The sequence below is a fragment of the Arachis hypogaea genome, chromosome 18 (genome assembly GCF_003086295.3).
Source record: "Arachis hypogaea cultivar Tifrunner chromosome 18, arahy.Tifrunner.gnm2.J5K5, whole genome shotgun sequence".
NCBI lineage: Eukaryota > Viridiplantae > Streptophyta > Magnoliopsida > Fabales > Fabaceae > Arachis > Arachis hypogaea.
Genome location: NC_092053.1, coordinates 111,475,040 through 111,502,990, shown reverse-complemented (window position 1 = coordinate 111,502,990; position 27,951 = coordinate 111,475,040). Strand labels below are relative to the sequence as shown.

Here is a 27,951-nt window from a genome sequence, read left to right as displayed (position 1 = left end):
AAAGCGGCACCCCAAGGGCCATGAAGATGCTCATGTGGAATTGTTGGGGTTTGGAAAAACCCTGACAGTTCACAACATCAAAGGGATTAAGAATTCCCATTCCCCAGAGGTGTTGTTTTTGTGTGAAACTAAACAACAACCCTCTTATGTTGAAAGGCAGTTGAGAAATTGTGGTTATCAGGAAATCTTCACTGTGAATCCTAATGGAATGGCTGGTGGACTAGCGCTTGCATGGAAAGAGGGTGTAAAGGTGAAAGTGGTAAAAGTTGAGGAGTTTTTCATCCTTTTTTCCATAGAGGATCAAGAAAGACAGCTGATTTGGAAAGTCTTTGCAGTACATTTACACAGCTCTGATCACATTCGCAATAACCAATATGAGGTGCTGCTAAATCTTATGGAGAATAGGGGAGAACGGCACTTAATAATTGGTGATTTCAATGTAATTTTGTCTAATCAAGAAAAACAGGGAGGAAGGGAGAAATCAGCTCAATCAATCCAATCTTTCCAAGACTTTATCAACAAAGGACAATTGATAGATATGGGTTTTAATGGTGATAAGTTTACCTGGTGGAACCGAAGTTGCCAAGATAGTGCTATTCGAGAAAGACTAGACCGAGGACTCCTATCTCCTAAACTAAGAGAGGAGTATCCTTGGGCCAATGTTACTCACTTAGAAGACACAGGATCAGACCACAGACCGCTCTTGATGTGCACTAACCAGACAACACATAAGGGCAAGAGGCGCTTCAGATTTCAAGAGAGATGGTGTGGAATGGCAGAGGTTGATAAAATTGTATCTGAGGCATGGCTGACTTCTTTTCCAGGTTCATCAATGTACCAACTGTTTCAGAAATTAAAGAAGTACAGACATGAACTGGTTAAATGGCAATCAGCTGGAATAAGTAACTCTAAAAAGAAGATAGACGAGCTGAAAGCACTATTATCAGTGGCCACGACAGACCCAACAACAGCAGACAAAGAACATATTCTATTATTAGAAGATGAAATAGCTGCCGCCCACATTAGTGAGGAACGCTACTGGAAAGAAAAATCAAGAGTGAGCTGGCTAAAATGGGGAGATCAAAATACCAAGTTTTTTCATGCAAAAACCAGTCCAGAAATAGAAGAAACAAGATATGGAAATTAGAGGATGAAGAGGGGAATTGGTGCACCACATCCGAGGCAATAGGCGACAGGGCACAGAGGTTTTTTGTTGATTTATTTGAAAGCAATAATCCAGAAGATCCCTCTCAATTTTTCACCGAACTTAGAGTCAAAGTTTCTTCTAAAATGAATAGGAGTCTAACTAAACCAGTCTCAGATGATGAAATTAAAAGGGCTGCATTTTCCATTAATGTAGAAGCCGCCCCAGGAGACGATGGATTCACCACAAAATTTTATCAGTTCTATTGAGGCAGGATTAGAGGGGATGTATGCAAGGCTGTGAGAAGTTTTTTTAGTGGCAGCAGTATTCTAAAGGGATTTAACCACACCCAAATTTGTTTGATACCTAAAGTGACTCAAGCTACTTCTATGAATCAAATTCGACCAATCAGTCTCAGCACCGTCTTCTACAAAATTATCTCGAAAGTTCTAGTTCATCGACTTCAACCATTTATGAGTATGTTAATAAGTGACAATCAGAGTGCTTTTATTCGGGGAAGACTCATTAGCGACAACATTCTTGTGGCTCATGAATGCATGCATTTTCTAAAGAATAAAATCTATGGGGGAAACGACATGGCGATAAAGGTTGATATGAGTAAGGCATATGATAGGGTAGAATGGAGTTTTGTGTGGTTTATTATGAAGAAGTTGGATTTTTGCTCAAAGTGGATTGAATGGATGAAGGCTTGTGTCTCTACTATATCCTATTCTGTTATTGTGGATGGTACACCAACTGGTTTTTTCAAACCAAGTAGGGGTCTCAGACAAGGAGACCCCCTCTCACCATATCTATTTCTTTTCTGCGCAGAGGGTCTATCCTATCTGCTCCACAAAGGAGAACAGAATAACCTCTTTCAAGGACTGCGATTGAACAGTAGATGTCCGACTATTCATCATCTCCTATTTGCCGACGATTCACTCTTATTTTGTAAAGCTACCCAATACAACTGCTCTAATCTATCCCAAATTCTCCAACTATATGGCAGACTAAGTGCACAACAAATTAATTTCTCCAAGTCTGCTGTGTTTTTCAGCAAAAACACCCCTTTACCCATCAGAACTGAACTAGCGGCATCTTTGGAAGTCCCAAATATTGGGATGCAGGATAAATATTTGGGGCTACCCTCCATAGTACACAGAACCAAAAAAGAAACATTTGCTTTTATAAAAGAGAAGGTGGTGAAGAAGCTCTCGCATTGGAAGAAATCATTTCTATCTGCTAGTGGAAGGGAGGTGTTGATCAAAGCAGTGGGTTCAGTTATACCAATTTATACTCTGGGCTGTTTCAAACTCCCAGATACCCTCTTGGATGAACTACACCGAATGATGATGCAATTTTGGTGGGGGACAGAAATAGAATGAAAATAAGATGCAATGGATCAGTTGGGACACTATGACCAGAGAAAAGAATTTCGGGGGTATGGAGTTTAAGGACCTAAAGGCATTCAATCTAGCCATGTTAGCTAAACAAGGATGGAGGCTGATGACTAAACCACATTCTCTTTTCTACAAAATCTTCAAGAATAAGTACTTCAGATACAGATCCTATCTAGAAGCCAAACCAGGAAATCGACCATCCTGGGCTTGGCAGAGTCTTTTGGAAGGAAGGAAAATTTTGGAGAAAGGAGTTAAGTGTAAAGTTTCAATTCAGGGATCTGTCAGAATCAGAGAAGACCCATGGTTTGGGGACCAACCACCATTTTGCATTGCAGTTAATGAATGCAGAGATGAATCGCTTACCTGGGTTAGACAGCTAATCATAGCCGAGGGAGAATGGAATCAACAACTCCTTATGGAAGCTTTCCACTAGACATAGCTCAGCAAATTTAACAAATTTCTATCACAGAAGAGGAAGACTCGATTATATGGTGCAATAACAACTCAGGAGAGTACTAGGTAAAATCTGGGTATAGTATAGCATACCAATTCTTTCACCCCCTCCAGTGAATTCACTCCATCCCCGATATGCAGACTCAGAAATGTGGAAGACCTTGTGGAAAATGAGAGTAACACCAAAGGTCAAATTATTTGCTTGGAGATTAGCCCATGAAGGCATTGCAGTTAAAGCAAAATTGAACGAGAAATTACCACATGTTAGCAGCCTTTGTCCCCGCTGTTAATGGGCGCCGGAGACACCGATGCATGCCATTGTCTTCTGCCCAGAAGTTCTTCAAATTTGGAACAGCTCCCCAGTAGCTAGCACTATTCCCTGCGACCCTAACCTAAAAGCTTGGGATTGGTGGAGTCAATTCATGGAAGCTGAGAAATCCAAACCCAATTTCAGAATCAAAAGTGCTCAGGTGGCTTACCTTTTATGGCAGATTTGGTTGACGCGGAACGCTTTAGTCTTCGAGGACAAACGCCAGGAACCTGGGGAAATTCCGTCTCAGGCGATATTGTTGGAGGAGGAATACCGGCGACATCATTTTCTCAGACCACCTTCTCTATGAACAGTAGTAACTAGCACTTTGGAACTTCTTTCTTTCTTAATTGTTTTCTTTCTCTCCTTTACCCATTAGATAATTTTTATTTAACATCTCAATTGAAAAATTCCTTTGTCTTGACATAATGTACTCCAGGAGAACATAATGTACTCCAGGTATAAAGTTCTTTTATGCAATAAAAAATATATCTTTAAAAAAAGATAATTAAAAACAGATGAGAATAATGGTTGTTAGCTTGCTCTTCATATTTGAAGAGCCAAGTTTAATTTCCACCATTTGTGCGTGTTTTTTAAAAATTTTCAAGTTGATCATACATGTTGACTATTTGACCAATTTAGTTCATACTAGTTTATACTAATTTTGATTGGTTTATTTTTTTTTAACGGTTAAAATGTTAAATTGGAATAAATTAGTGTTTAGTTCATTAATTTTTTAGTTGAATTGATCAGTTTAGTTCAATTTTTATAACTATAAATAGTAATAATCATAGTTAGTCATATTATTGAAAAGAACTTGTGAGGAAAAAGGTTTAGAGATTTAAAACCCCCATAAAAGTAATTGTCATGACTATTTAACAAATGTTTTAACAGAGGAATTATATTATGCCAAAATAAAAAGATTGAAGATCGAAGTGTTTATTTTTATTCGACAAGGATCACCTTATCCTTCGTGAAAATAGATAGGGACCAGATTAAGTCTTTACTCAGCTAAATACTCAATTTTGTCACTAAATTTGTAGGCAAACTTTAATTTAATCCCTGAAGTTTTAATTGTCTCTATTATTTAGTCTCCAAATTTTGTGAATGTAACTGATATTAGTTTCTGGAACAATTTCTGAGGTACGAACATTATTAAAATACTGACGTGGACAGCCTGATGCCAAGCTACGTTAGACTATGTAAAACAACATCGTTTTTATTTTAGCACTCAAATAGCCCAAAAACATCATAAATGATATTTATTGAAAATTTTTCTCCCATAACAAGTGATACGACATCGTTTTTTGGATATTTAAGTGCCAAAACCTAAACGACATATATTTTTATTATTTTCTTTTAGAGAGATTAATTTGTATTATAATAATATTTTTTGAAATTTAATGTTTTTTAATATAATTATATGGACTTATTTATTTAACATATATTTAAAATGGGTAATGCTACATGTACATCAAAATCAGTCACAGATATAAAATATATGTTAGGATATAAATGCACATTAAAAATAAATTAAACTACACATATATTTATACACAAATATATTAGTGTCTGATTTTAATGTACAAATAGTATTTTTTATTTAAAATAAGAATCCCATTAGGGAGTCAATGGGATATCTATACAATGTGTACAATGGGCTGTTTATTAAGCCCAATATCAATAAAAAATAAAAATTAACTCACCTTTTACCCTAATTTTAAAAATCCTATTCAGTTTTATTTTAACTACAATCATCTAATCCCTAATTCAAATTTTCCCCAATCTCTTTCTGACGGCAACCCTCCCTACCCAATCCTTAAGACCTCTCTTGACCATCCCACCGCAGCGGCGGCGAGTGACCTCGCACCTCCATCAGCGCCGTCCAGACCCCTGCTGCTCACCCTCCAGTGCGCGCCTCCTACGTTGCCGTTCGCAACCAGTTCGCTTGCCCCCCGCTTTCCTCCCAATTATTTTTCTGTACAGGCTGTTTTATGGCACATGGATACCTTGAAGCAGAAGGCTGTTCTGGAAGAGCATTCGTCTACGAGCACCGATGTTTGTTTTAGTCCAAGCATGCCTCGTTTAGCAACAACTTCATTTGACAAAACTGCCAGGGTTTGGGACATTGATGACGTTAGTTGATTCTTTCTCTTTTGACTCTAATGATATGCCATTTTGTGTGAAATTATTTCTATGAATTCTGAAGGGTTTAATTATTTTCTGTGCTGAAAAATATTGCACACCAAAATGTTGTTGAAAGTTGTTTCTGAAGATTAAATTGCTAACTAAGTAATATAAGAAATAGACAAATAAAATATAATTTTATTCAAAAACAAACTAAAAGTTGATCTAGCCATTGGAATAAGTCAATTAACAGTAGGCCATCTTTTCTATAATTTGTTTAATATATGCCATTTTTTGCAGAATAGCTGCAAGTTTGAATTGATTTTTATGTCAAGCTTTTGCCAAAAATAAGCGACATATCATGGAGGGAAGAGACTTTTATAAAAAATAAGCTGCATAACATAGAAGTGGTATTCTGCATTTCTTTTAGCATGCATCCAACTATGACTTAGCTTCTTTTTAATTACTAGCAACATATCATGTATATAATAACAAAAAAAGACCTTATGTAGTAGCATATATGCTATCTGATTGTGCTGTTGGTGGTGGCATTGGATTTTAATTAAGAATGGAATAATTGAATAAAATTTCTTAATTTGTTAGATGTTTATTATCAACTAAAGTGGATGTTTATTTTATTATTATGCAGATGATTCATTTATTCGAAAAGTAGAAGTTTATTTTACTTATAATATTGATCTTTTGCTTGATTTGCTGAATTTTGCATGTACATGCTCCACTAGTTTCTTTTGTTAAGTGGTTTCCGAGTAATGGAGAAAAATTGGATTAGTCTTAGTTTATCTTTTCTTGAATTGAAGTTGGGTTTGAGTTAGGCTATGTAAACATGGTGCACAGATGAAATTTTGGTTAATTTGTTAGATGTTTATTATCAACTAAAAAGCGGATGTTCATTTACTATGTATGCATATGTTCATTTTATTTTGTGTTGGAATTGAGTTTCACTCTATTTTATTGGTTATATTGAAAGCAATTATTTAGTTAATCATTTAGTTATGCTTTTTTGAGGTTAAGACTTTTTTTCATAAATTGTTGATTATCTTCTAAAGCTTGGAGTTAATGAGTTCTTGTTACACACTAGTAATTGATATGCCTGAAAATTGAGCTGTGTTCCTGCTTTTCAGTGCACATCGACTATCGCACGAGTTACGAAATTGAAGAGCAAGGAAGAGACAGAAGGATCACATGTACAATCTCTAGCAGCCAAAATGTTGGAGAAAGATTACAAGTAGAGAGCTCTTGACAAGCTTCCTTAACTTAGCCTTGAAGAGCTTAACATTATCATCATGATGCAGCATTTCTTGAAGATTCTTCTTATGTTAACACACTTTTAAATATTGATGACTAACTATTAGCTTTCTAGTATTTCTTTAAACTATAAATTATATATCTCGTGTAAATGTTATGTAATAAAAAAAATTATTTTAATTTCAAATTAAGACTCTATTTGTTTTTCAAGTTAATATCAATGTTTACACGAATCGTATTTTAATCTATAATTCCCAAACCAAAAAAAAAAAAAAAAGAAACACGCAGAGCATGCAGATGCAAAAACCAGAAAATAAAGTAAAGGACAAACGGTATACCCAAAATAAACATCCACTCTAAAAAGAAATGAACAATTCGCATACACGGTAAAATGAACATCCACATTAGTTGATAAAAAACAACTAAGCAATTGACAAAAAATACCACTCGTGCATCATGTTTAAATGGCATAACTAGAACCCAGCTTAAATTCAATCAAATTAAACTAAATCTAATTCAACCGGCATAATAAAAACACTTGCAGGCCATGTGCAATTGAAATCAAGTAAAAGACAAATAATATACCCAAAATAACCATCTACTTTAGAATGGAAAGAACCATATGCAATCATAGTAAAATGAACATCCGACTTAGTTTAAATGGCTAAAGAAAAATACAATTTAGTATTTGTTTTACAAATCTAAATGTCACATAACCTTGTTATAACTTAATCACTTATATCTAACTGCAACAACTCCAAAGCATACTTGAATTCATTGAATGGTACACTAAATCCAATTCTACAATATGACTAAGTTCCGTCTCATTAGTTTCTAGCTCAGTCACGTCCATCACTTCCACGACCTGCAATCAAACACAAAGAAAAAAAAAACAACCAAAGGAATTAAGTGACATATGGTACTATGACATAGATATCAGCAATGTAAACCACCAAGAAAATGACTAACTTAAACAAGATTAAGCGTGTTAGTAAAATTTTAATTTATAATAGACACCATGCTCACAATATTTTTTAACAAATTCTTCTTATCAGGCAAAATTATATTAAATTCAATCCAAATCAAATAAACATCCAAATTAGAATGAAAATAACTATCGACCTACCTAGTAAAATAAACATCCAGCCTATATTAACTACTTTACACTGAAAGTGCATCAAAATTAAATTCTAGAACATATATCTATACTTCCCTTCATGAAAAAGAACCATTGGAGCTCCAAGCCATAGAAACAAAAACAGAAAATGAATATATACAAAACACTATTCTCTCTAGGATATACATTCTTTGCGGCCTATAACTTACATTTTTTGTATTTTATTTTATTTATGTCAATTTAGTTAGACCATAGTATAAGATCTTATCTATGAGTTAAGACTTATTTAGAGACTATAACTCAAAGAAACCATCATAAAATAGAATTCTAAATAGAGAAAACTAGAAAAGAAATATTTGTATTACCTTTCCAAGAGTGAAATTAAGGACTGCACCAGCAACACCAGCACCTACAATGATGATATCATCACATCCTTCTGAGACTTCTGGTGGAGTTCATGTACCATTTTCTAATGTCTTTATACTTTGTACATGTGTTGTTGCACTTGGAACACTGAATTTTCTCTTATTTGATGCAGAACCGTACAGAACAAGCACAAGCACCAAACCAGAAGCTATAACACTTCCAAAAATGAACATATAATCCATTGCCAAGAATAAGAAAATTAAAAATGTAATTATAGCTTAATAATTCATTATTATTGTTTGCAGCACACAAAACAGAAATGGATGAGGATCCAAATAAGAAGGATAAATGTAAGAGGCTAGCATCTGAAGCAGCAGCACCAACTTCAGAAAAGGATCTAAAGAAGCCACGGCCATTGTTGGAATCATCATCAGTAGCGGATAACTTTCAGCAGGTGAATGAAGCCGAAGCCGCCGCAGCTGCCGTCGTCGAAAGCTTTCCTGAAACAAACACAACAGATGTGGTGATGAATTTTGAGGAGCCGGAAGTCGAATCCCATGAGCAGTTCCAAACACACGGTGAGATTATGCATAATTTTACTGTTGGATGCCAAGAAATCATAGAGCGAGCCAAAAAGTTTAATGAAAAATGTAAGCAACTACTACACCCTGCTGTATGATAATTAAATTATTTTAATTTCCATTACCGTAATAATAATTTCTTGAATATTTTTAATTGTTCTTATTAGTGGCAGGATGTTCTTCAAGTAAGAAGCAAGGTGATGATGATAAGGATAATAAGGAAAATAAGGGAAAAGATAAATTGATTCCATTCCACTTCAATTGTTAAGGCTTCTATATGTGATGAAGATTTCTAAAATCTTCTCTGAAGCCTGAAAGAAAATTTATTATTGTATCTGTTATATACTATATGATCCAAGTGAACACAATATACACTCTACCGTAGTTGTAGTTAATGAATGAATGAATAGTACCACTATGCTTGGATGCATCTTGGAATTTGAAACTCAACTTTTGGAATAATATTATCTCTGTTGTTCTCTTAGCTAGTATTTGATTGCAAAGTGTATATTATTTGAGCTAAACATATATATGAGCTAAATAATAGTGTTTGAAAGTTTATATTATTTGAGCTAAATAATAGTGCTTAAAAGGCAATAACATGAATTGCATTGTTAGGAGAATACATTAAACAATACATCAAAAAAAATTTCTACCAATTAGAAATTCTACCTAAACAGTTGCTAAAAGGAATCCAGTTCTCTTCACATATCTGTTATAACTTTTTGTAAAATAGCAGCAGCGCTTTGGATCAGGATAAACCACATCTAGACTCTTTTAAGGAAACAATTCATTATTAGTTGCTAAGTGGCCTTTTCTTTTTGAAATCTGCTTAAAAAATAGAGAATAAACATCCAACTTAGTGGTTCATAAAATTTCATAAAGAACATTGTGTTTGAGATTTTACATCTTCTATAGTTGAAGAACAGAAAAAAATAATGACCAAGTCTAAACAAAATGCACAACACTAACAATTTATATTATTATTATGTTAATATAATCAACACATGCACAAAAAATGGTTCTAATAAACTGACCCATTGTGCCGGAAACATCACCACCACCATAGAAAGTGGCATGTCCACCCTGTCAACCACCACCATAGTCAGCAATGGCACCTTGAAGATTGATAGCAATAACTAGAACAATGAGAGCAACTAGAAGTGCAGTTTGTGTATAACCTTGTGGTGATGAATGATGATGTCGGAGGGTGAACCGTTGCCAGCTGGGGGGAGGGGGATCTTCTCCGACTGGGACGTCCACGGCTGCACGAACGAAGCAACCCTCGGGACGGTGTTGCACGGTCCTTCGCGGTGCGCACGATAGCGTCTCTCAAGGCTATGCGTGATGACAGCTGTTGCGGGTTGCGGGGTGGCACCGTTGAGAGAAGGTGAGAATTTCCGAGAAGCAATTCCCTGTAAATGAGGGGAGAGGGTTGGCAGTTTTCAATTTTGCATTATTAACGGTATAGAATCCTTATTTGGGTTGAATTTAAAATTTGAAATAAATAATAATTAATTACTTTAATTATCATTTAATTTTAATTACAAAAAATATTCCCATTGTACACATTATATAGCAATTACATTGGCTCCTCATACCTTTTCTTAAAATAATGAATTGATCATTTTAACGAAAATAATCTTTAAAAATAAAAAAAAAATTTATTTGCCATAAATAAGTGCCGGTTATAAAATTTCTTAGGAACATTTGAGTGTTAATTCATAATCTTAATTCTTATAATCGGGTTTGCTAGAATTTGGAAGTCTATATTTTTTAAATCAACAATTAATTAATAAAGTAATTGATGGATATATAAATAATTAAATACCATAGACCGATATTAGTCGTTAGACTCGTATTAAAATAAAATGGCTAAATATAGCAAACACCAAATTCGACTATGGTCTATTTTTTTTGAAGGAGAAGGTAATTCCTATAAAAAAAAAGATATTTTAATTTTATTTTTTTTTTATTTTGAGATGATATGATTCTTCTACTAAAAATCGTTACATAGTAACAAAATTAATTTTGTTGGGATTTTATTTATAGTTTATGGGGTTTCAAACTCTCAAAAACTATTAAATAAGTTTATTTCTAAAAAATTTTTTTACCGTAATGGCTAAGTGGAGAAAGACCATTATTAAAAATTATATGTCGTAAAAAAAATAATTATAATACAAAGACCTTTTAAAGAAAAAATAGCATTGAACAAGAAATGAAAGAAGAGAACATTAATATTAATGATATTAATATCGGTGATAATGCCGGTAAAAGAAATAATGATGATAATAAAGTGTGGTTACATAATAAAAATAATAGAAGTAGAAGCCATAATGATGGGGATGAAGTCATGAAGAAGGTAGAGGTAGTAGCATAGTTGTCAAAACCGAGCTGATACATTAGTTCAATCGGTGGGTCACAGGTTGAACTTATTGATTCAGTGCTACATAAATAAAAATATAAAATAGTCAAAATTTAAAATTAAAATTTAAAATACATGTATTTATTAACATTTTAAAAACAATCAAGTCTTAAATTTTAAAAATAACTAATACAAAGATAGACATAAAATTAGTCAATACTATTATAATAGTATATTATTTTGACACAATAAAAATTACAATTCATAAACTATATCCAAAAAATAATTTCGAAGTCTGAGTATCTTTATATAATTAAATAATTATGTATAAATTTTTTTTCTTAGAATAAATAATTTTTATTTTATTGATTTATTAATTAATTTGTATTTATTTGTATGTGTTTAAAAAAATTAATATTATTAGATCATGTAATTATTGTTACCTAAATTATTGTTTTATTAGTAATAGATGTAGGGTTTATTTGTTGTAATTTTTTTTAGTGGGAGTACACAAGAAGTACATAGTATATAAAGTGTAATAACTCAACAGATATCTTTTAAGGGATTTTTCATTCTCTTCAACTATGAAAAGAACTTATTTTCAAAATTCTGTGGGTGCATGGCTCGCTAAAGACCTGCCGATGTTGCTGTAAGGAGGCTAATCGGCGTTGTGGAGGCCTTTGCCGATGCAATCCAACTCAGTGCGAGAATCGTCTGTTGTTCGAGCCACACACATGCTACTGTCCTAATGATATGTACGAGGATGACCGCCGTTGATGCGTCTGTGGGGAGTTGGCCCGCTATCTTGGGTGTCTGTGTGGTGGCAACGGCCAGAATCCACATCGGGCACAGGCTATGCTTTAGGAGGCCGATCAGGTTAAGGGGTTGAGGGATTGCAAGGATGTTTCTGATTTTTTTTAGTCCCGCTAGGGAGACAATGATATTTCTATAAATATGTACAATGGACTTTTTATCTAGCCCAATTTAATTTGAAAATGACAATTAACCCTCATTTACCCTTGACGTGTACCCCATAAACTCGGTAAGAAGATCAACATCAAAACCGACCAAATAATCCGGAGATAATAACGCAGAACTCAGCCACAACTTGATCATAGTTTCACACAAGTCAAACACCATCTCTAGTCCGTTATCAATAACAACAGCACTCGTCACCCCACCAAAAAGATCGGAACGGACAAACGGAAGCTAACACTTCACTCATCTATATAAACAAACCAGATAGCCCAGGAGAAAACAGGTTACAAATACATTTCACTTCTCATTCGTATTGCTTTCTTAATATTTTGTTATGGCTTGAGTGTCGGAGTGCTTTTTGCAGGTGCTCCCACCGCCGTGTTTCGCATTACCGAGGTGTTCCGTCATTCTCCTTGGACGATGAGCAGCACTCCTCAAAGCCGAGCAGTCGTGGAAGGAGTCCTTATACCTCACATGTCCATCTGGAGTATTTGCTTACAGAAGGATGCCTTTTGGGCTGTGTAATGCGCCTGCAACCTTTCAGAGATGCATGCTCTCTATTTTCTCTGATATGGTGGAAAAATTTCTGGAAGTCTTCATGGATGACTTTTCAGTATATGGAGACTCATTCAGCTCCTGTCTTGATCACCTGACACTGGTTTTGAAAAGATGCCAAGAGACCAACCTGGTTTTAAACTGGGAAAAATGTCACTTTATGGTGACTGAAGGGATTGTCCTTGGGCATAAAATTTCAAACAAGGGAATAGAGGTGGATCAAGCTAAAATAGAGGTAATTAAAAAATTACCACCACCTGCCAATGTTAAGGCAATCAGAAGCTTCCTGGGGCATGCAAGATTCTATAGGAGGTTCATAAAGGATTTTTCAAAAATTGCAAAATCTCTAAACAACCTGCTAGCTGCTGACACGCCATTTTTGTTTGACACAGAGTGCCTGCAATCATTTGAAACTCTGAAAGCTAAGCTGGTCACAGCACCAGTTATCTCTGCACCAGACTGGACATTACCATTCGAATTAATGTGTGATGCCAGTGATCACGCCATTGGTGCAGTACTGGGGCAGAGGCATGACAAACTTCTGCATGTCATTTATTACGCTAGCCGTGTTTTAAATGATGCCCAGAAAAATTACACAACCACAGAAAAGGAATTGCTTGCAATGGTCTATGCCATTGACAAGTTTAGATCATACTTAGTAGGATCAAAAGTGATTGTGTACACTGACCATGCTGCTCTTAAATATCTACTTACAAAGCAGGATTCAAAACCCATGTTTATAAGATGGGTATTGCTTCTGCAAGAGTTTGATATAGAAATAACAGACAGAAAAGGGACAGAAAACCAAGTGGCTGATCATCTATCTCGAATAGAGCCAGTAGAAGGGGCGCCCTCTCCCTCTATTGAAATCTCTGAAACCTTTCCGGATGAGCATTTGTTCGCCATTCAGGAAACACCATGGTTTGCAGACATTGCAAACTATAAAGCTGCAAGGTTCATACCCAAGGCATACAGCAGGCAACAAAAGAAAAAATTAATTTCTGATGCAAAGTACTACTTGTGGGATGAACCTTATCTCTTTAAGAGATGTGCAGACGGAATAATCCGTAGGTGTGTGCCTAGAGAAGAAGCACAGAGGATCCTTTGGCATTGCCATGGATCACAATATGGAGGCCATTTCGGAGGTGAGCGAATAGCCACCAAGGTCCTCCAATGTGGTTTCTACTGGCCTACACTCTACAGAGATTCCCAGGAGTTTATACGTAACTGTGACAGTTGCCAGAGAGCTGGTAATTTGCCTCATAGTTACGCCATGCCTCAACAAGGAATCTTGGAGATTGAGTTGTTTGATGTATGGGGAATTGATTTCATGGGGCCTTTCCCACCATCATACTCAAACACTTATATTCTGGTGGTAGTTGACTATGTATCAAAATGGGTAGAGGCCATTGCCACACCCACCAATGATACTAAAATAGTACTAAAGTTCCTCCAGAAACATATATTCAGCATATTTGGTGTCCCTAGGGTACTAATCAGTGATGGGGGCACCCACTTCTGCAACAAACAACTTTACTCCGCCATGGTCCGGTATGGGATTCGCCACAAGGTGGCGACTCCATATCATCCACAGACAAATGGGCAAGCTGAAGTTTCTAACAGAGAACTGAAAAGAATCCTAGAACGGACTGTAAGTACCCGTAGAAAGGATTGGGAACGAAGCTTGGATGATGCTCTGTGGGCTTTGGTATGCGAAATTGTTACTCAGAGGTTGTAAAATTTGTTGTTCGTTCTCTCCCTGGCAATGACGCCAACAACTGGTGCACAATACCACGGTCCAAACATAACTTCACAACTCACACAACTAACCAGCAAGTGCACTGGGTTGTCCAAGTGATAAAACCTTACGTGAGTAAGGGTCGATCCCACGGAGATTGTTGGTATGAAGCAAGCTATGGTCACCTTGTAAATCTCAGTCAGGCGGATATCAAATGGTTATGGAGTTTTCGAAAATAAATAATAAATAACTAGAAGATAAAGATAGAAACACTTATGTAATTCATTGGTGGGAATTTCAGATAAGCGTATAGAGATACTTTCGTTCTTCTGAACTTCTGCTTGCCTGCTGTCTTCATCCAATCAGTCCTACTCCTTTACATGGCTGGCTTTATGTAAGGGCATCACCGTTGTCAATGGCTACATCCCATTCTCTCTGTGAAAATGGTCCGATGCGCTGTCACTGCATGGCTAATCATCTAGAGGTTCTCGATCGTACTGGAATAGGATTTACTATCCTTTTGCGTCTGTCACTACGCCCAGCACTCGCGAGTTTGAAGTTCGTCACAGTCATTCAATCCCTGAATCCTACTTGGAATATCACAGACAAGGTTTAGACATTCCGGATTCTCATGAATGCCGCCATCAATCTAGCTTATACCACGAAGATTCTGATTAAGAGATCCAAGAGATATTCATTCAATCTAAGGTGGAACGGAAGTGGTTGTCAGGCACGCGTTCGTAGAGGAATGATGATGATTGTCACGTTCATCACATTCATATTGAAGTGCAAATGACTATCTTAGAAGCGGAATAAGTTGAATTGAATAAAGAAACAGTAGTACTTTGCATTAATTCATGAGGAACAGCAGAGCTCCACACCTTAATCTATGGAGTGTAGAAACTCTACCGTTGAAAAATACATAAGTGAAAGGTTCAGGCATGGCCGAATGGCCAGCCCCCAAAACATGATCAATATGATCCAAAGATGAACTAAAAAATCATAAGATGATCCGAAGATCTCTAATACAATAGTAAAAAGTCCTATTTATACTAAACTAGTTACTAGGGTTTACAGAAGTAAGTAATTGATGCATAAATCCACTTCCAGGGCCCACTTGGTGTGTGCTTGGGCTGAGCTTGAATTTTACACGTGGAGAGGTCATTCTTGGAGTTGAACGCCAGTTTGTAACGTGTTTCTGGCGTTCAACTCTGGTTCGTGACGTGTTTCTGGCGTTTAACTCCAGACTGCAGCGTAGAACTGGCGTTCAACGCCCTTTTGCGTTGTCTAAACTCGGCCAAAGTATGGACGATTATATATTGATGGAAAGCCCTAGATGTCTACTTTCCAACGCAATTGGAAGCGCGCCAGTTTGAGTTCTGTAGCTCCAGAAAATCCATTTTGAGTGTAGGGAGGTCAGAATCCAACAGCATCAGCAGTCCTTCTTCAACCTCTGAATCTGATTTTTGCTCAAGTCCCTCAATTTCAGCCAGAAAATACCTGAAATCACAGAAAAACACACAAACTCATAGTAAAGTCCAGAAATATGAATTTAACATAAAAACTAATGAAAACATCCCTAAAAGTAACTAGATCCTACTAAAAACATAGTAAAAGCAATGCCAAAAAGCATATAAATTATCCGCTCATCACAACACCAAACTTAAATTGTTGCTTGTCCCCAAGCAACTGAAAATCAAATAGGATGAAAAGAAGAGAATATACTATAAATTCCAAACTATCAATGAAACATAGCTCTAATCAGATGAGCGGGACTTGTAGCTTTTTGCCTCTTGAATAGTTTTGGCATCTCACTTTATCCATTGAGGTTCAGAATGATTGGCATCTATAGGAACTCAGAGTTCAGATAGTGTTATTGATTCTCCTAGTTCAGTATGTTGATTCTTGAACACAGCTACTTTTTGAGTCTTGGCCGTGGCCCTAAGCACTTTGTTTTCCAGTATTACCACCGGATACATAAATGCCACAGACACATAACTGGGTGAACCTTTTCAGATTGTGACTCAGCTTTGCTAATGTCCCCAATTAGAGGTGACCAGGGTTCTTAAGCACACTCTTTTTTTTTTGCTTTGGACTTTGACTTTAACCGCTCAGTCTCCAGTTTTCACTTGACACCTTCACGCCACAAGCACATGGTTAGGGACAGCTTGGTTTAGCCGCTTAGGCCAGGATTTTATTCCTTTAGGCCCTCCTATCCACTGATGCTCAAAGCCTTGGGATCCTTTTTATTACCCTTGCCTTTTGGTTTTAAGAGCTTTTGGCTTTTTCTGCTTGCTTTTTCTTTTTCTAATTTTTTTCGCCATTTTTTTCCTGCAAGCTTTGTATTCACTGCTTTTTCTTGCTTCAAGAATCATTTTTATGATTTTTTAGATTATCAAATAATATGTCTCCTTGTCATAATTCTTTCAAGAGCCAACATATTTAACATTCTTAAACAACAACTTCAAAAGACATATGCACTGTTCAAGCATTCATTCAGAAAACAAAAAGTATTGTCACCACATCAATATAATTAAACTAAGTTCAGGGATAAATTCGAAACTCATGTACTTCTTGTTCTTTTGAATTAAAACATTTTTCATTTAAGAGAGGTGATGGATTCATAGGACATTCATAACTTTAAGACAAAGTTACTAAATACTAATGATCATGTAATAAGACACAAACATGGATAAGCACTTAACATAGAGAAAACGAAAAACAGAGAATTTAAGAACAAGGAATGAGTCCACCTTAGTGATGGTGGCGTTTCCTTCTTGAGGAACCAATGATGTCTTTGAGCTCTTCTATGTCTCTTCCTTGTCTTTGTTGCTCCTCCCTCATTGCTCTTTGATCTTCTCTAATTTCATGGAGTACGATGGAGTGCTCTTGATGTTCCACCCTTAATTATCCCATGTTGGAACTTAATTCTCCTAGGGAGGTGTTGATTTGCTCCCAAAAATTCTGTGGAGGAAAGTGCATCCCTTGAGGTATCTCAGGAATTTCTTGATGGTGAGCTTCCTCATGCGTTTCTTGAGCTCCATGAGTGGGCTCTCTTGTTTGCTCCATCCTTTTCTTAGTGATGGGCTTCTCTTCCTCAATGGGAATGTCTCCTTTTATGAAAGCTCCAGCTGAGTAACATAGATGGCAAATAAGATGAGGGAAAGCTAGCCTTGGGAGGGATTTTCGGCTATTTTGTAGAGTTCAAGGGAGATGACTTCATGAACTTCTACTTCCTCACCAATCATGATGCTATGAATCATGATGGCCCGATCCACAGTAACTTCAGATCGGTTGCTAGTGGGGATGATGGAGCGTTGGATGAACTCCAACCATCCTCTAGCCACAGGCTTAAGGTCCAGTCTTCTAAGTTGAACTGGATTGCCTTTTGAGTCAATCTTCCATTGAGCTCCTTCCACACATATGTCCATGAGGACTTGGTCCAACCTTTGATCAAAGTTGACCCTTCTAGTGTAGGGGCGTGCATCTCCTTGCATCATAGGCAAGTCAAACGCCAACCTCACATTTTCCAGACTAAAATCTAAGTATTTTTCCCGAACCATGGTGAGATAATTCTTTGGGTTCGGGTTCTTACTTTGATCATGGTTCTTAGTGATCCATGCATTGGCATAGAACTCTTGAACCATTAGGATGCCGACTTGTTGGATGGGGTTTGTTAGAACTTCCCAACCTCTTCTTTGGATTTCATGTCGGATCTCCGGATACTCATTTCTCTTGAGCTTGAAAGGGACCTCGGTGATCACCTTTTTCTTGGCCACAACATCATAGAAGTGGTTTTGATGAGCGTTGGAGATGAATCTTTCCATCTCCCATGACTCGGAGGTGGAAGCTTTTGTCTTTCCTTTCCCTTTTCTAGAGGATTCTCCGGTCTTAGGTGCCATCAATGGTAATAGAAAAACAAAAAGCTTATGCTTTTACCACACCAAACTTAGAATATTGCTCGCCCTCGAGCAAGAGAAGAAAGAATAGATGAAGAAGAAGAAGAAAATATGGAGGAAAGGAGGGAGTTAGTTTCGGCCATATAGGGTGGGTTTGGGTGGGAAATTGATTTTGAATTTTGAAGGTAGGTGGAGTTTATGAGGTAGGTTTATGGGGAAGAGTGGATGGATGTGAGTGGTAAAGTGGTGATAGGGAAGAGAGATTGAGGTGATTGGTGAAGAGTTTTGGGGAAGAGTGTTTATTGGGAAGAGAGGATGAGCATTGAGAAGAGGGAAGAGAGTGAGTGGTGGTAGGTGGGGATCCTGTGGGGTCCACAGATGCTGAGATGATCCTGTGGGGTCCACAGATCCTTAGGTGTCAAGAAATTGCATCCCTGCACCAATTAGGCATGTAAAATGCCTTTGCATGCAATTCTGGCGTTTTAACGCCGAATTGATGCTTGTTCTGGGCGTTCAGCGCCCAGATGCTTGTTTCTGGCGTTCAGTGCCAGCTCTTCCTCAGTGTGCATTTCTGGCGTTCAACGCCAGATCCATGCTCTGTTCTGGCGTTGAACGCCAGCCATATGCTCCTTAAGTCCTTCCTCCAGGGTGTGATTTTTCTTCTGCTATTTTTGATTTTTCTTCCATTTTTTTCAATTGTTTTTGTGACTTCACATGATCATGAACCTATGAAGACATATAACCAATAAAAAATATAATTAAATAAATATTGGGTTGCCTCCCAACAAGTGCTTCTTTAATGTCAATAGCTTGACAGTGGGCTCTTATGGAGCCTCACAGATGTTCAGAGCATTGTTGAGACTCCCCAACACCAAACTTAGAGTTTGGATATGGGAGTTCAACACCAAACTTAGAGTTTGGTTGTGGCCTCCCAACACCAAACTTAGAGTTTGACTGTGGAGGCTCTGGTTGACTCTGTTTTGAGAGAAGCTTACTATGCCTCTTTTCCATGTTTACAGAAGGATAACCTTGAGTTGTAAACACAAGGGAGTCCCTATTTAATTGAAGGACTAATTCACCTCTGTTAACATCTATCACAGTTCTTGCTGTGGCTAGGAAGGATCTTCCAAGGATGATGGATTCATCCTCATCCTTCCCAGTATCTAGGATTATGAAATCAGCAGGGATGTAAAGGCCTTCAACCTTTACTAACATGTCCTCTACTTGTCCATAAGCCTGTTTTCTGGAATAGTCTGCCATCTCTAATGAGATTCTAGCAGCTTGCACCTCAAAGATTCCCAGTTTCTCCATTACAGAGAGTGGCATGAGGTTTATTCCTGACCCAAGGTCACATAGAGCCTTCTCAAAGGTCATGGTGCCTATAGTACAAGGTATTAGGAACTTTCCAGGATCCTGTTTCTTCTGAGGCAATCTCAGTTGATCCAATGCATTTAGTTCATTGGTGAACATGGGAGGTTCATCTCCCCAAGTCTCATTACCAAATAAATTGGCATTCAGCTTCATGATTGTACCAAGGAACTTGGAAACTTGCTCTTCAGTAACATCCTCATTCTCTTCAGAAGAAGAATACTCATCAGAGCTCATGAAGGGCGTAAGGAGGTTCAATGGAATCTCTATGGTCTCTAGATGAGTCTCAGATTCCTTTGGTTCCTCAGAGGGAAACTCCTTATTGATCACTGGACGTCCCAGGAGGTCTTCCTCCTTGGGATTCACGTCCTTCCCTTCCTCCTTGGATTCGGCCATGATGGTTATATTAATGGCCTTGCACTCTCCTTTTAGATTTTCTTCTGTATTGCTTGGGAGAGCACTAGGAGGGGTTTCAGTGATCTTCTTACTCAGCTGGCCCAGTTGTGCTTCCAAATTTCTAATGGAGGACCTTGTTTCATTCATGAAACTCAGAGTGGCCTTAGATAGATCAGAGACTAAGTTTGCTAAATTAGAGGTATTTTGTTTAGAGTTCTCTGTTTGTTGCTGAGTGGATGATGGAAAAGGCTTGCTATTGCTAAACCTGTTTCTTCCACCATTATTAAAGCCTTGTTGAGGCTTTTGTTGATCCTTCCATGAGAGATTTGGGTGATTTCTCCATGAGGGATTATAGGTGTTTCCATAGGGTTCACCCATGTAATTTACCTCTGCTATTGCAGGGTTCTCATGATCATAAGCCGCTTCTTGAGAAGATGCCTCTTGAGTACTGTTGGATGCAGCTTGCATTCCATTCAGACTCTGAGAAATCATATTGACTTGCTGAGTCAATATTTTATTCTGAGCCAATATGGCATTCAGAGTATCAATTTCAAGAACTCCCTTCTTCTGAGGCGTTCCATTACTCACAGGATTCCTCTCAGAAGTGTACATGAACTGGTTATTAGCAACCATGTCAATGAGTTCTTGAGCTTCTGCAGGCGTTTTCTTTAGATGAATGGATCCACCTGTAGAAGTATCCAATGACATCTTAGCTAATTCAGACAGACCATCATAGAATATATCCAGGATGGTCCATTCTGAAAGCATGTCAGAAGGACACTTTTTGGTCAGTTCCTTGTATCTCTCCCAAGCTTCATAGAGGGATTCACCTTCCTTCTGTCTGAAGGTTTGAACATCCACTCTAAGCTTACTCAGCTTTTGAGGAGGAAAGAACTTGGCTAAGAAAGCCTTGACCAGCTTATCCCAAGAGTTCAGGCTATCCTTAGGTTGAGAGTCCAACCATACTCTAGTTCTGTCTCTCACAGCAAAAGGGAAAAGCATGAGCCTGTAGACTTCAGGATCTACTCCATTAGTCTTAACAGTATCACAGATCTGCAAAAATTCAGTTAAGAATTGAAAAGGATCTTCAGATGGAAGTCCATGGAACTTGCAGTTCTGCTGCATCAGAGAAACTAATTGAGGTTTCAGCTCAAAATTGTTTGCTTCAATGGTGGGGATGGAGATGCTTCTTCCATGTAAATTGGAATTAGGTGCAGTAAAGTCACCAAGCATCCTCCTTGCATTATTATTATTTTTGGCTGCCATCTCCTCTTCCTATTCGAAAATTTCTGTAAGGTTATCTCTGGATTGTTATATTTTAGCTTCTCTTAGTTTCCTCTTCAGAGTCCTTTCAGGTTCAGGGTCTGCTTCAACAAGAATGTTCTTGTCCTTGCTCCTGCTCATATGAAAAAGAGGGAACAGAAAAATAATAATAATATGGATCCTTTTTACCCAGGTATAGAGGTTCCCCTGTGTGAGTAGAAGAAGAAAAGAATGTAATGTAAAGAAGGGAAGAAGAGAAAATTCGAACACAGATGGAAGAGGGGGTTCGAATTTGGGTAAGATGAAGTGTTAGTAGATGAAAGCAAATTAAAAGGGGTTAGTGATTTTCGAAAATTAGGAATGAAAGCAAATTAAAATTTAAAAATTGAAACAATTAGTTAATTAAAAAGAATTTTTGAAAAAGAGGGAAGAGATTTTCGAAAATTAGAGAGAGAGAGAGTTAGTTAGGTAGTTTTGAAAAGATAAGAAACAAACAAAAAGTCAATTAGTTAGTTGAAAAAGATTTGAAAATCAATTTTGAAAAGATAAGAAGATAAGAAGTTAGAAAAGATATTTGAAAATCAAATTTTTGAAAAAGATAAGATTTTTTTTGAAAAGATATGATTGAAATTAGTTTTGAAAAAGATTTGATTTTTAAAATCACAATTAATGACTTGATTCACAAGAAATCACAAGATATGATTCTAGAACTTAAAGTTTGAATCAAAACATTAATTGTTGATGATATTTTCGAAAATATGATGTAAAATTAAGAAAAAGATTTTTGAAAAATATTTTTAAAATTTTCGAAAATAAATAAGAGAAATGAAAAAGATTTGATTTTTGAAAAAGATTTTGAAAAGATAAGATTTTCAAATTGAAAATTTGATTTGACTCATAAGAAACAACTAAATTTTAAAAAGTTTTGAAAAAGTCAATCCAAATTTTCGAAATTTTAAGAGAGAAAAAGGGAAAGATATTTTTTTGATTTTTGAATTTTGAATGATGAAAGAGAAAAACATGAAAAAGACTCAATGCATGAAAATTTTGGATCAAAACATGTGATGAATGCAAGAACACTTTGAATGTCAAGATGAACACTAAGAACACTTTGAATGTCAAGATGAACATCAAGAACTTATTTTTGAAAAATTTTCAAGAAAAGAAAACATGCAAGACACCAAACTTAGAAATTTTTCATGTATAGACACTATGAATGCAAGAATGCATATGAAAAACAAGAAAAGACACAAAACAAGAAAATATGAAGATCAAACAAGAAGACTGGCCAAGAACAACTTGAAGATCATGAAGAACACTATGAATGCATGAATTTTCGAAAAATGCATAAAAAATTTTAGAAAAAATGCAATTGATACCAAACTTAAAAATTGACTCAAGACTCAAACAAGAAATACAAAATATTTTTTATTTTTATGATTTTATGATTTTTTTGGATTTTTTTTTCGAAAATTAATGTGAAAAAGAAAATAAGAATTCCAAAATCTTTAAGAAGAATTCCAGGAATCTTTCAATATTAGCCCAAAGCTCCAATCAAAGGGTTGGACATGGCTTAATAGCCAGTCAAGCTTTAGTATGTAACTCAGATATACTGCTCATTAGTTATCAAATTAACTTGCCTCTATGCTGATGGTTTGGAAGCATTAGTCCAAAAGATTTTAGACATGGCTTTACAGCCAGCCAAGCTTCAACATGCTTCATGAAACACTAGAATTCATTCTTAAAAATTCTGAAGAAAAATATAAAATTTTTTTGAAAAGATTTATTTTTTTTTTCGAATATCAATTGGGAAAAACGAAAAAGAAGAAAATATTTTTGAAAAATTTTTGAAAATAAAATAAGAAGAAAATTACCCAATTTGAGCAACACAATGAACCGTCAGTTGTCCAAACTCGAACAATGCCCGACAACGGCGCCAAAAACTTGGTATGCGAAATTGTTACTCAGAGGTTGTAAAATTTGTTGTTCGTTCTCTCCCTGGAAATGTCGCCAACAACTGGTGCACAATACCACGGTCCAAACATAACTTCACAACTTCGCACAACTAACCAGCAAGTGCACTGGGTCGTTCAAGTAATAAAACCTTACGTGAGTAAGGGTCGATCCCACGGAGATTGTTGGTATGAAGCAAGCTATGGTCACCTTGTAAATCTCAGTCAGGCGGATATCAAATGGTTATGGAGTTTTCGAAAATAAATAATAAATAACTAGAAGATAAAGATAGAAACACTTATGTAATTCATTGGTGGGAATTTCAGATAAGCGTATAGAGATACTTTCGTTATTCTGAACTTCTGCTTTTCTGCTGTCTTCATCCAATCAGTCCTACTCCTTTCCATGGCTGGCTTTATGTAAGGGCATCACCGTTGTCAATGGCTACATCCCATCCTCTCTGTGAAAATGGTCCGATGCGCTGTCACTGCATGGCTAATCATCTGGAGGTTCTCGATCATACTGGAATAGGATTTACTATCCTTTTGCGTCTGTCACTACGCCCAGCACTCGCGAGTTTGAAGTTCGTCACAGTCATTCAATCCCTGAATCCTACTCGAAATACCACAGACAAGGTTTAGAATTTCCGGATTCTCATGAATGCCGCCATCAATCTAGCTTATACCACGAAGATTCTGATTAAGAGATCCAAGAGATATTCATTCAATCTAAGGTGGAACGAAAGTGGTTGTCAGGCACGCATTCGTAGGGGAATGATGATGATTGTCACGTTCATCACATTCATATTGAAGTGAGAATGACTATCTTAGAAGCGGAATAAGTTGAATTGAATAAAGAAACAGTAGTACTTTGCATTAATTCATGAGGAACAGCAGAGCTGCACACCTTAATCTATGGAGTGTAAAAACTCTACCGTTGAAAAATACATAAGTGAAAGGTTCAGGCATGGCCGAATGGCCAGCCCCCAAAACGTGATCAATATAATCCAAAGATGAACTAAAAAATCATAAGATGATCCGAAGATCTCTAATACAATAGTAAAAAGTCATATTTATACTAAACTTGTTACTAGGGTTTACAGAAGTAAGTAATTGATGCATAAATCCACTTCCGGGGCCCACTTGGTGTGTGCTTGGGCTGAGCTTGAAGTTTACACGTGGAGAGGTCATTCTTGGAGTTGAACGCCAGTTTGTAACGTGTTTCTGGCGTTCAACTCTGGTTCGTGACGTGTTTCTGGCGTTTAACTCCAGACTGCAGCGTAGAACTGGCGTTCAACGCCCTTTTGCGTCGTCTAAACGCGGCCAAAGTATGGACTATTATATATTGATGGAAAGCCCTGGATGTCTACTTTCCAACGCAATTCGACGCGCCATTTTGAGTTCTGTAGCTCCAGAAAATCCATTTTGAGTGTAGGGAGGTCAGAATCCAACAGCATCAGCAGTCCTTCTTCAACCTCTGAATATGATTTTTGCTCAAGTCCCTCAATTTCAGCCAGAAAATACCTGAAATCATAGAAAAACACACAAACTCATAGTAAAGTCCAGAAATGTGAATTTAACATAAAAACTAATGAAAACATCCCTAAAAGTAACTAGATCCTACTAAAAACAATGCCAAAAAGCGTATAAATTATCCGCTCATCAGGCTTACAGAACAGCATTCAAGACTCTTATAGGGACCTCTCCGTACCAACTTGTGTATGGTAAGGCTTGTCACCTGCCCGTGGAACTGGAACATAAGGCCTACTGGGCAACCAGATTCCTAAACTTTGATGCCAAACTAGCTGGAGAAAAAAGATTGCTCCAGCTGAATGAGCTAGAGGAATTCAGATTCACTGCTTTCGAAAATGCCAAGCTTTATAAAGAGAAATAAAAAAGATGGCATGATAGAAAGCTATCTTCTAGAATCTTTGAACCAGGACAAAAGGTTCTGTTGTTTAACTTTAGGCTCAGGCTATTCCCCGGGAAACTGAAGTCCCGGTGGAGGGGACCATATGTGATTACAAGTGTATCACCATATGGTTATGTGGAGCTTCAAGACATTGACTCTGATAGGAAGTTCATTGTTAATGGACAGAGAATCAAGCATTATCGTGAAGGTAATGTTGAGCAAGAATGCTCAAGGCTGAGGCTAGATTAAAAAGCTCAGCAAGGTCCAGCTAAAGACAATAAAGAAGCGCTTGCTGGGAGGCAACCCAGCCATTGGCATCACTTCCTCTAGCATTTTTCCCTATTCTTGATTTTATTTGTTTATATAAAGTTCATTGATACTAAGGTAAAGAGTCAATTGCATAAGTTTACAGGGTTACAGAAGGATTCAGCACACAAAACAGAGAAAAAGAGCTCACTGGCAAGAAAACGCCAGTAAGAGGCACAATTGGGCGTTCAACGCCCAAAAGAAGCATCCATTGGGCGTTGAACACCAATAAGGATAGCTACCTGGGCGTTAAACGCCAGAAAGAAGCATCTTCTGGGCGTTGAACGCCAGAAAGAAGCTCCTTCTGGGCGTTTAACGCCAGATTTACAGCGTCCTGGGCGTTCAGAAAAACGCCCAGTGACAAAGGAGTTCCTGGCGTTCAACGCCAGAAAGAAGCAGCAGCTGGGCGTTGAACGCCCAGGAGAAGCAGCAATTGGGCGTTAAACGCCCAAAACATGCAGCGTTTGGGCGTTTAACGCCAGGATGGTGGGGAGGAGGTTAATTCGTTTTTACTTCATATTTTTCATTTTAATTTTAATTTTCATGTTTCAATTCATGATTTCTTGCATAAACATGTTACAAACCCTGATTTCTAAGAACCCTAATTTCTAAAAACCCTACTTTAAAAATATCAAATGTATCTTAATCCATAAACACAAATTCTTTTTCAATCCAATCCAACTCTTTTTCAAATTTTCCAAAACAAATCTATCTCTTTTCCTTCTAAAATCTTTTCAACTCATCAATATCTTTTTCAAATATCTTTCATATCTTTTCAATTTTAAATCACATATTTTCATATCATATTTTTTTAAATCATATCTTCTATCTTATCTTTTTAATATTTTCGAAAATCCCACCCCCTCCCTTTTTAAAACCACATTCGGCCCCCCCTCTCATCCACCATTCGACACAAGCTCTCCTTCTACCCATCTCCTTTCTTTTCTTTTGCTTGAGGACAAGCAAACCTCTAAGTTTGGTGTGTTTATCCGTGATCACTAAACCATACCCACTATGATCATGGCTCCTAAAGGAAAACAACCCACTCCAAGAGGCAAGAAAGAGAGCATTCCAAAACCACTTTGGAATCAAGGGAGGTTCTTAACCAAAGAACATTCAGACCATTACTACAAAATAATGGGTCTAAGATCAGTGATCCTGGAAGTCAAGTTTGATCTAAAAGAAGATGAATATCCGGAGATCCAAGAGCAGATTCGAAACAGGAACTGGGAAGTCCTAGCTAATCCTGAAACGAAAGTGGGAAGGAATATGGTTCAGGAATTCTACGCTAATCTGTGGCAAACAGACAGGCAGAGAATATCTGGAACTGCCCTCTACGACTATCAAACTTTGGTCAGAGGAAAGATTGTTCACATCCACCCTGACAAAATCAGGGAGATCTTTAAGCTACCTCAGCTGAAAGATGATCTAGACTCCTTCAATAGGAGAATGATGAGAACAAACAAGGGCCTGGATAAGATTCTAGAGGATATATGCACCCCTAGAGCTAGGTGGACCACCAGCAGCAAGGGTGTCCCAAATCAACTCAAGAGAGAAGATCTTAAACCAGTCGCCAGAGGTTGGCTGGACTTCATTGGGCGTTCTATATTACCCACAAGCAACCATTCTGAAGTCACTGTTAAAAGAGCAGTGATGATCCATTGCATTATGTAGGAAAAAGAAGTAGAAGTTCATCAACTGATCCCATCTGAATTTTACATACTTGCTAACAAGAACTCCAAGGATGCCAGGTTGGCTTATCCAAGCTTAATCTCTATGCTCTGCAAAGATGCTGGAGTAAAGATGGGAATAATAGAGTATATCTCAGTGGAGTAACCAATCACTAAAATCACAATGGAAAAACAACAAGTGCAGGATGACCCCACCAAGAGGAGGGCGCAAGAATTCCTCCCGGAAGTCCCTCAATTTGAATATTGGGAACAGCTTGAAGCATATGTTACCAAGTTGCAAGAATCTATGGACCAAATAAAGGAAGAACAGCAAAATCAAAACAGTATGCTCTACAAACTGCTCGGGGAACAAGAAGAGCAAGGGCGTGACTTAAAGGAACTGAAGCATCATAATTTATCTCTTGAAGGACCAAGCACTCCACAGACTAGAGGAACATCCATATCCCAAACTCAAGGTTGTTGAGCCCTAATCTTAGCCTTAACTCTGTGATAATTGTTCTAATTTGAGTTCTACCTTAGTAGTTATAGTAGTAATTAGTAGCTATTTTATCTCCAATTAAGCTATAATTTATTTTTCTTATCATCATTAAACATGAATAAAATAGAAGATTTTCTTTAGGATAAGGAGGCAGTATTTTTCGAGTTTTTAATACAAGAAATTCTGATTAATTACATGTGGTGGCAATGCTTTCTGCCTTCTGAATGAATGCTTGAACAGTGCATATGTCTTTGGAATTTGATGTTCTTGAATGTTAAATATGTTG

At 37.1% G+C, this 27,951-nt stretch overlaps 1 protein-coding gene and 1 non-coding gene across 2 annotated transcripts; both read left to right on the top strand.

Annotated features, from left to right (window-relative positions):
• The first annotated feature begins 208 nt into the window (after positions 1-208).
• On the top strand, positions 209-1,147 carry LOC140181418 (uncharacterized). Its single transcript, XM_072224978.1, has one exon. It carries the CDS (start codon positions 209-211, stop codon positions 1,145-1,147), a length of 939 nt encoding a protein of 312 aa, XP_072081079.1.
• A 19,678-nt stretch (positions 1,148-20,825) lies between these two features.
• LOC112774633 (small nucleolar RNA R71) lies at positions 20,826-20,933 on the top strand. Its single transcript, XR_003189109.1, has one exon. It is a non-coding gene; the product is annotated as a small nucleolar RNA R71 (small nucleolar RNA).
• Positions 20,934-27,951: the final 7,018 nt, after the last annotated feature.

What these genes read in the sequence shown, in the direction of transcription:
- LOC140181418 (XM_072224978.1), top strand. Translation starts at nt 209, where the DNA reads ATGGCTGGTGGACTAGCGCTTGCATGGAAAGAGGGTGTAAAGGTGAAA.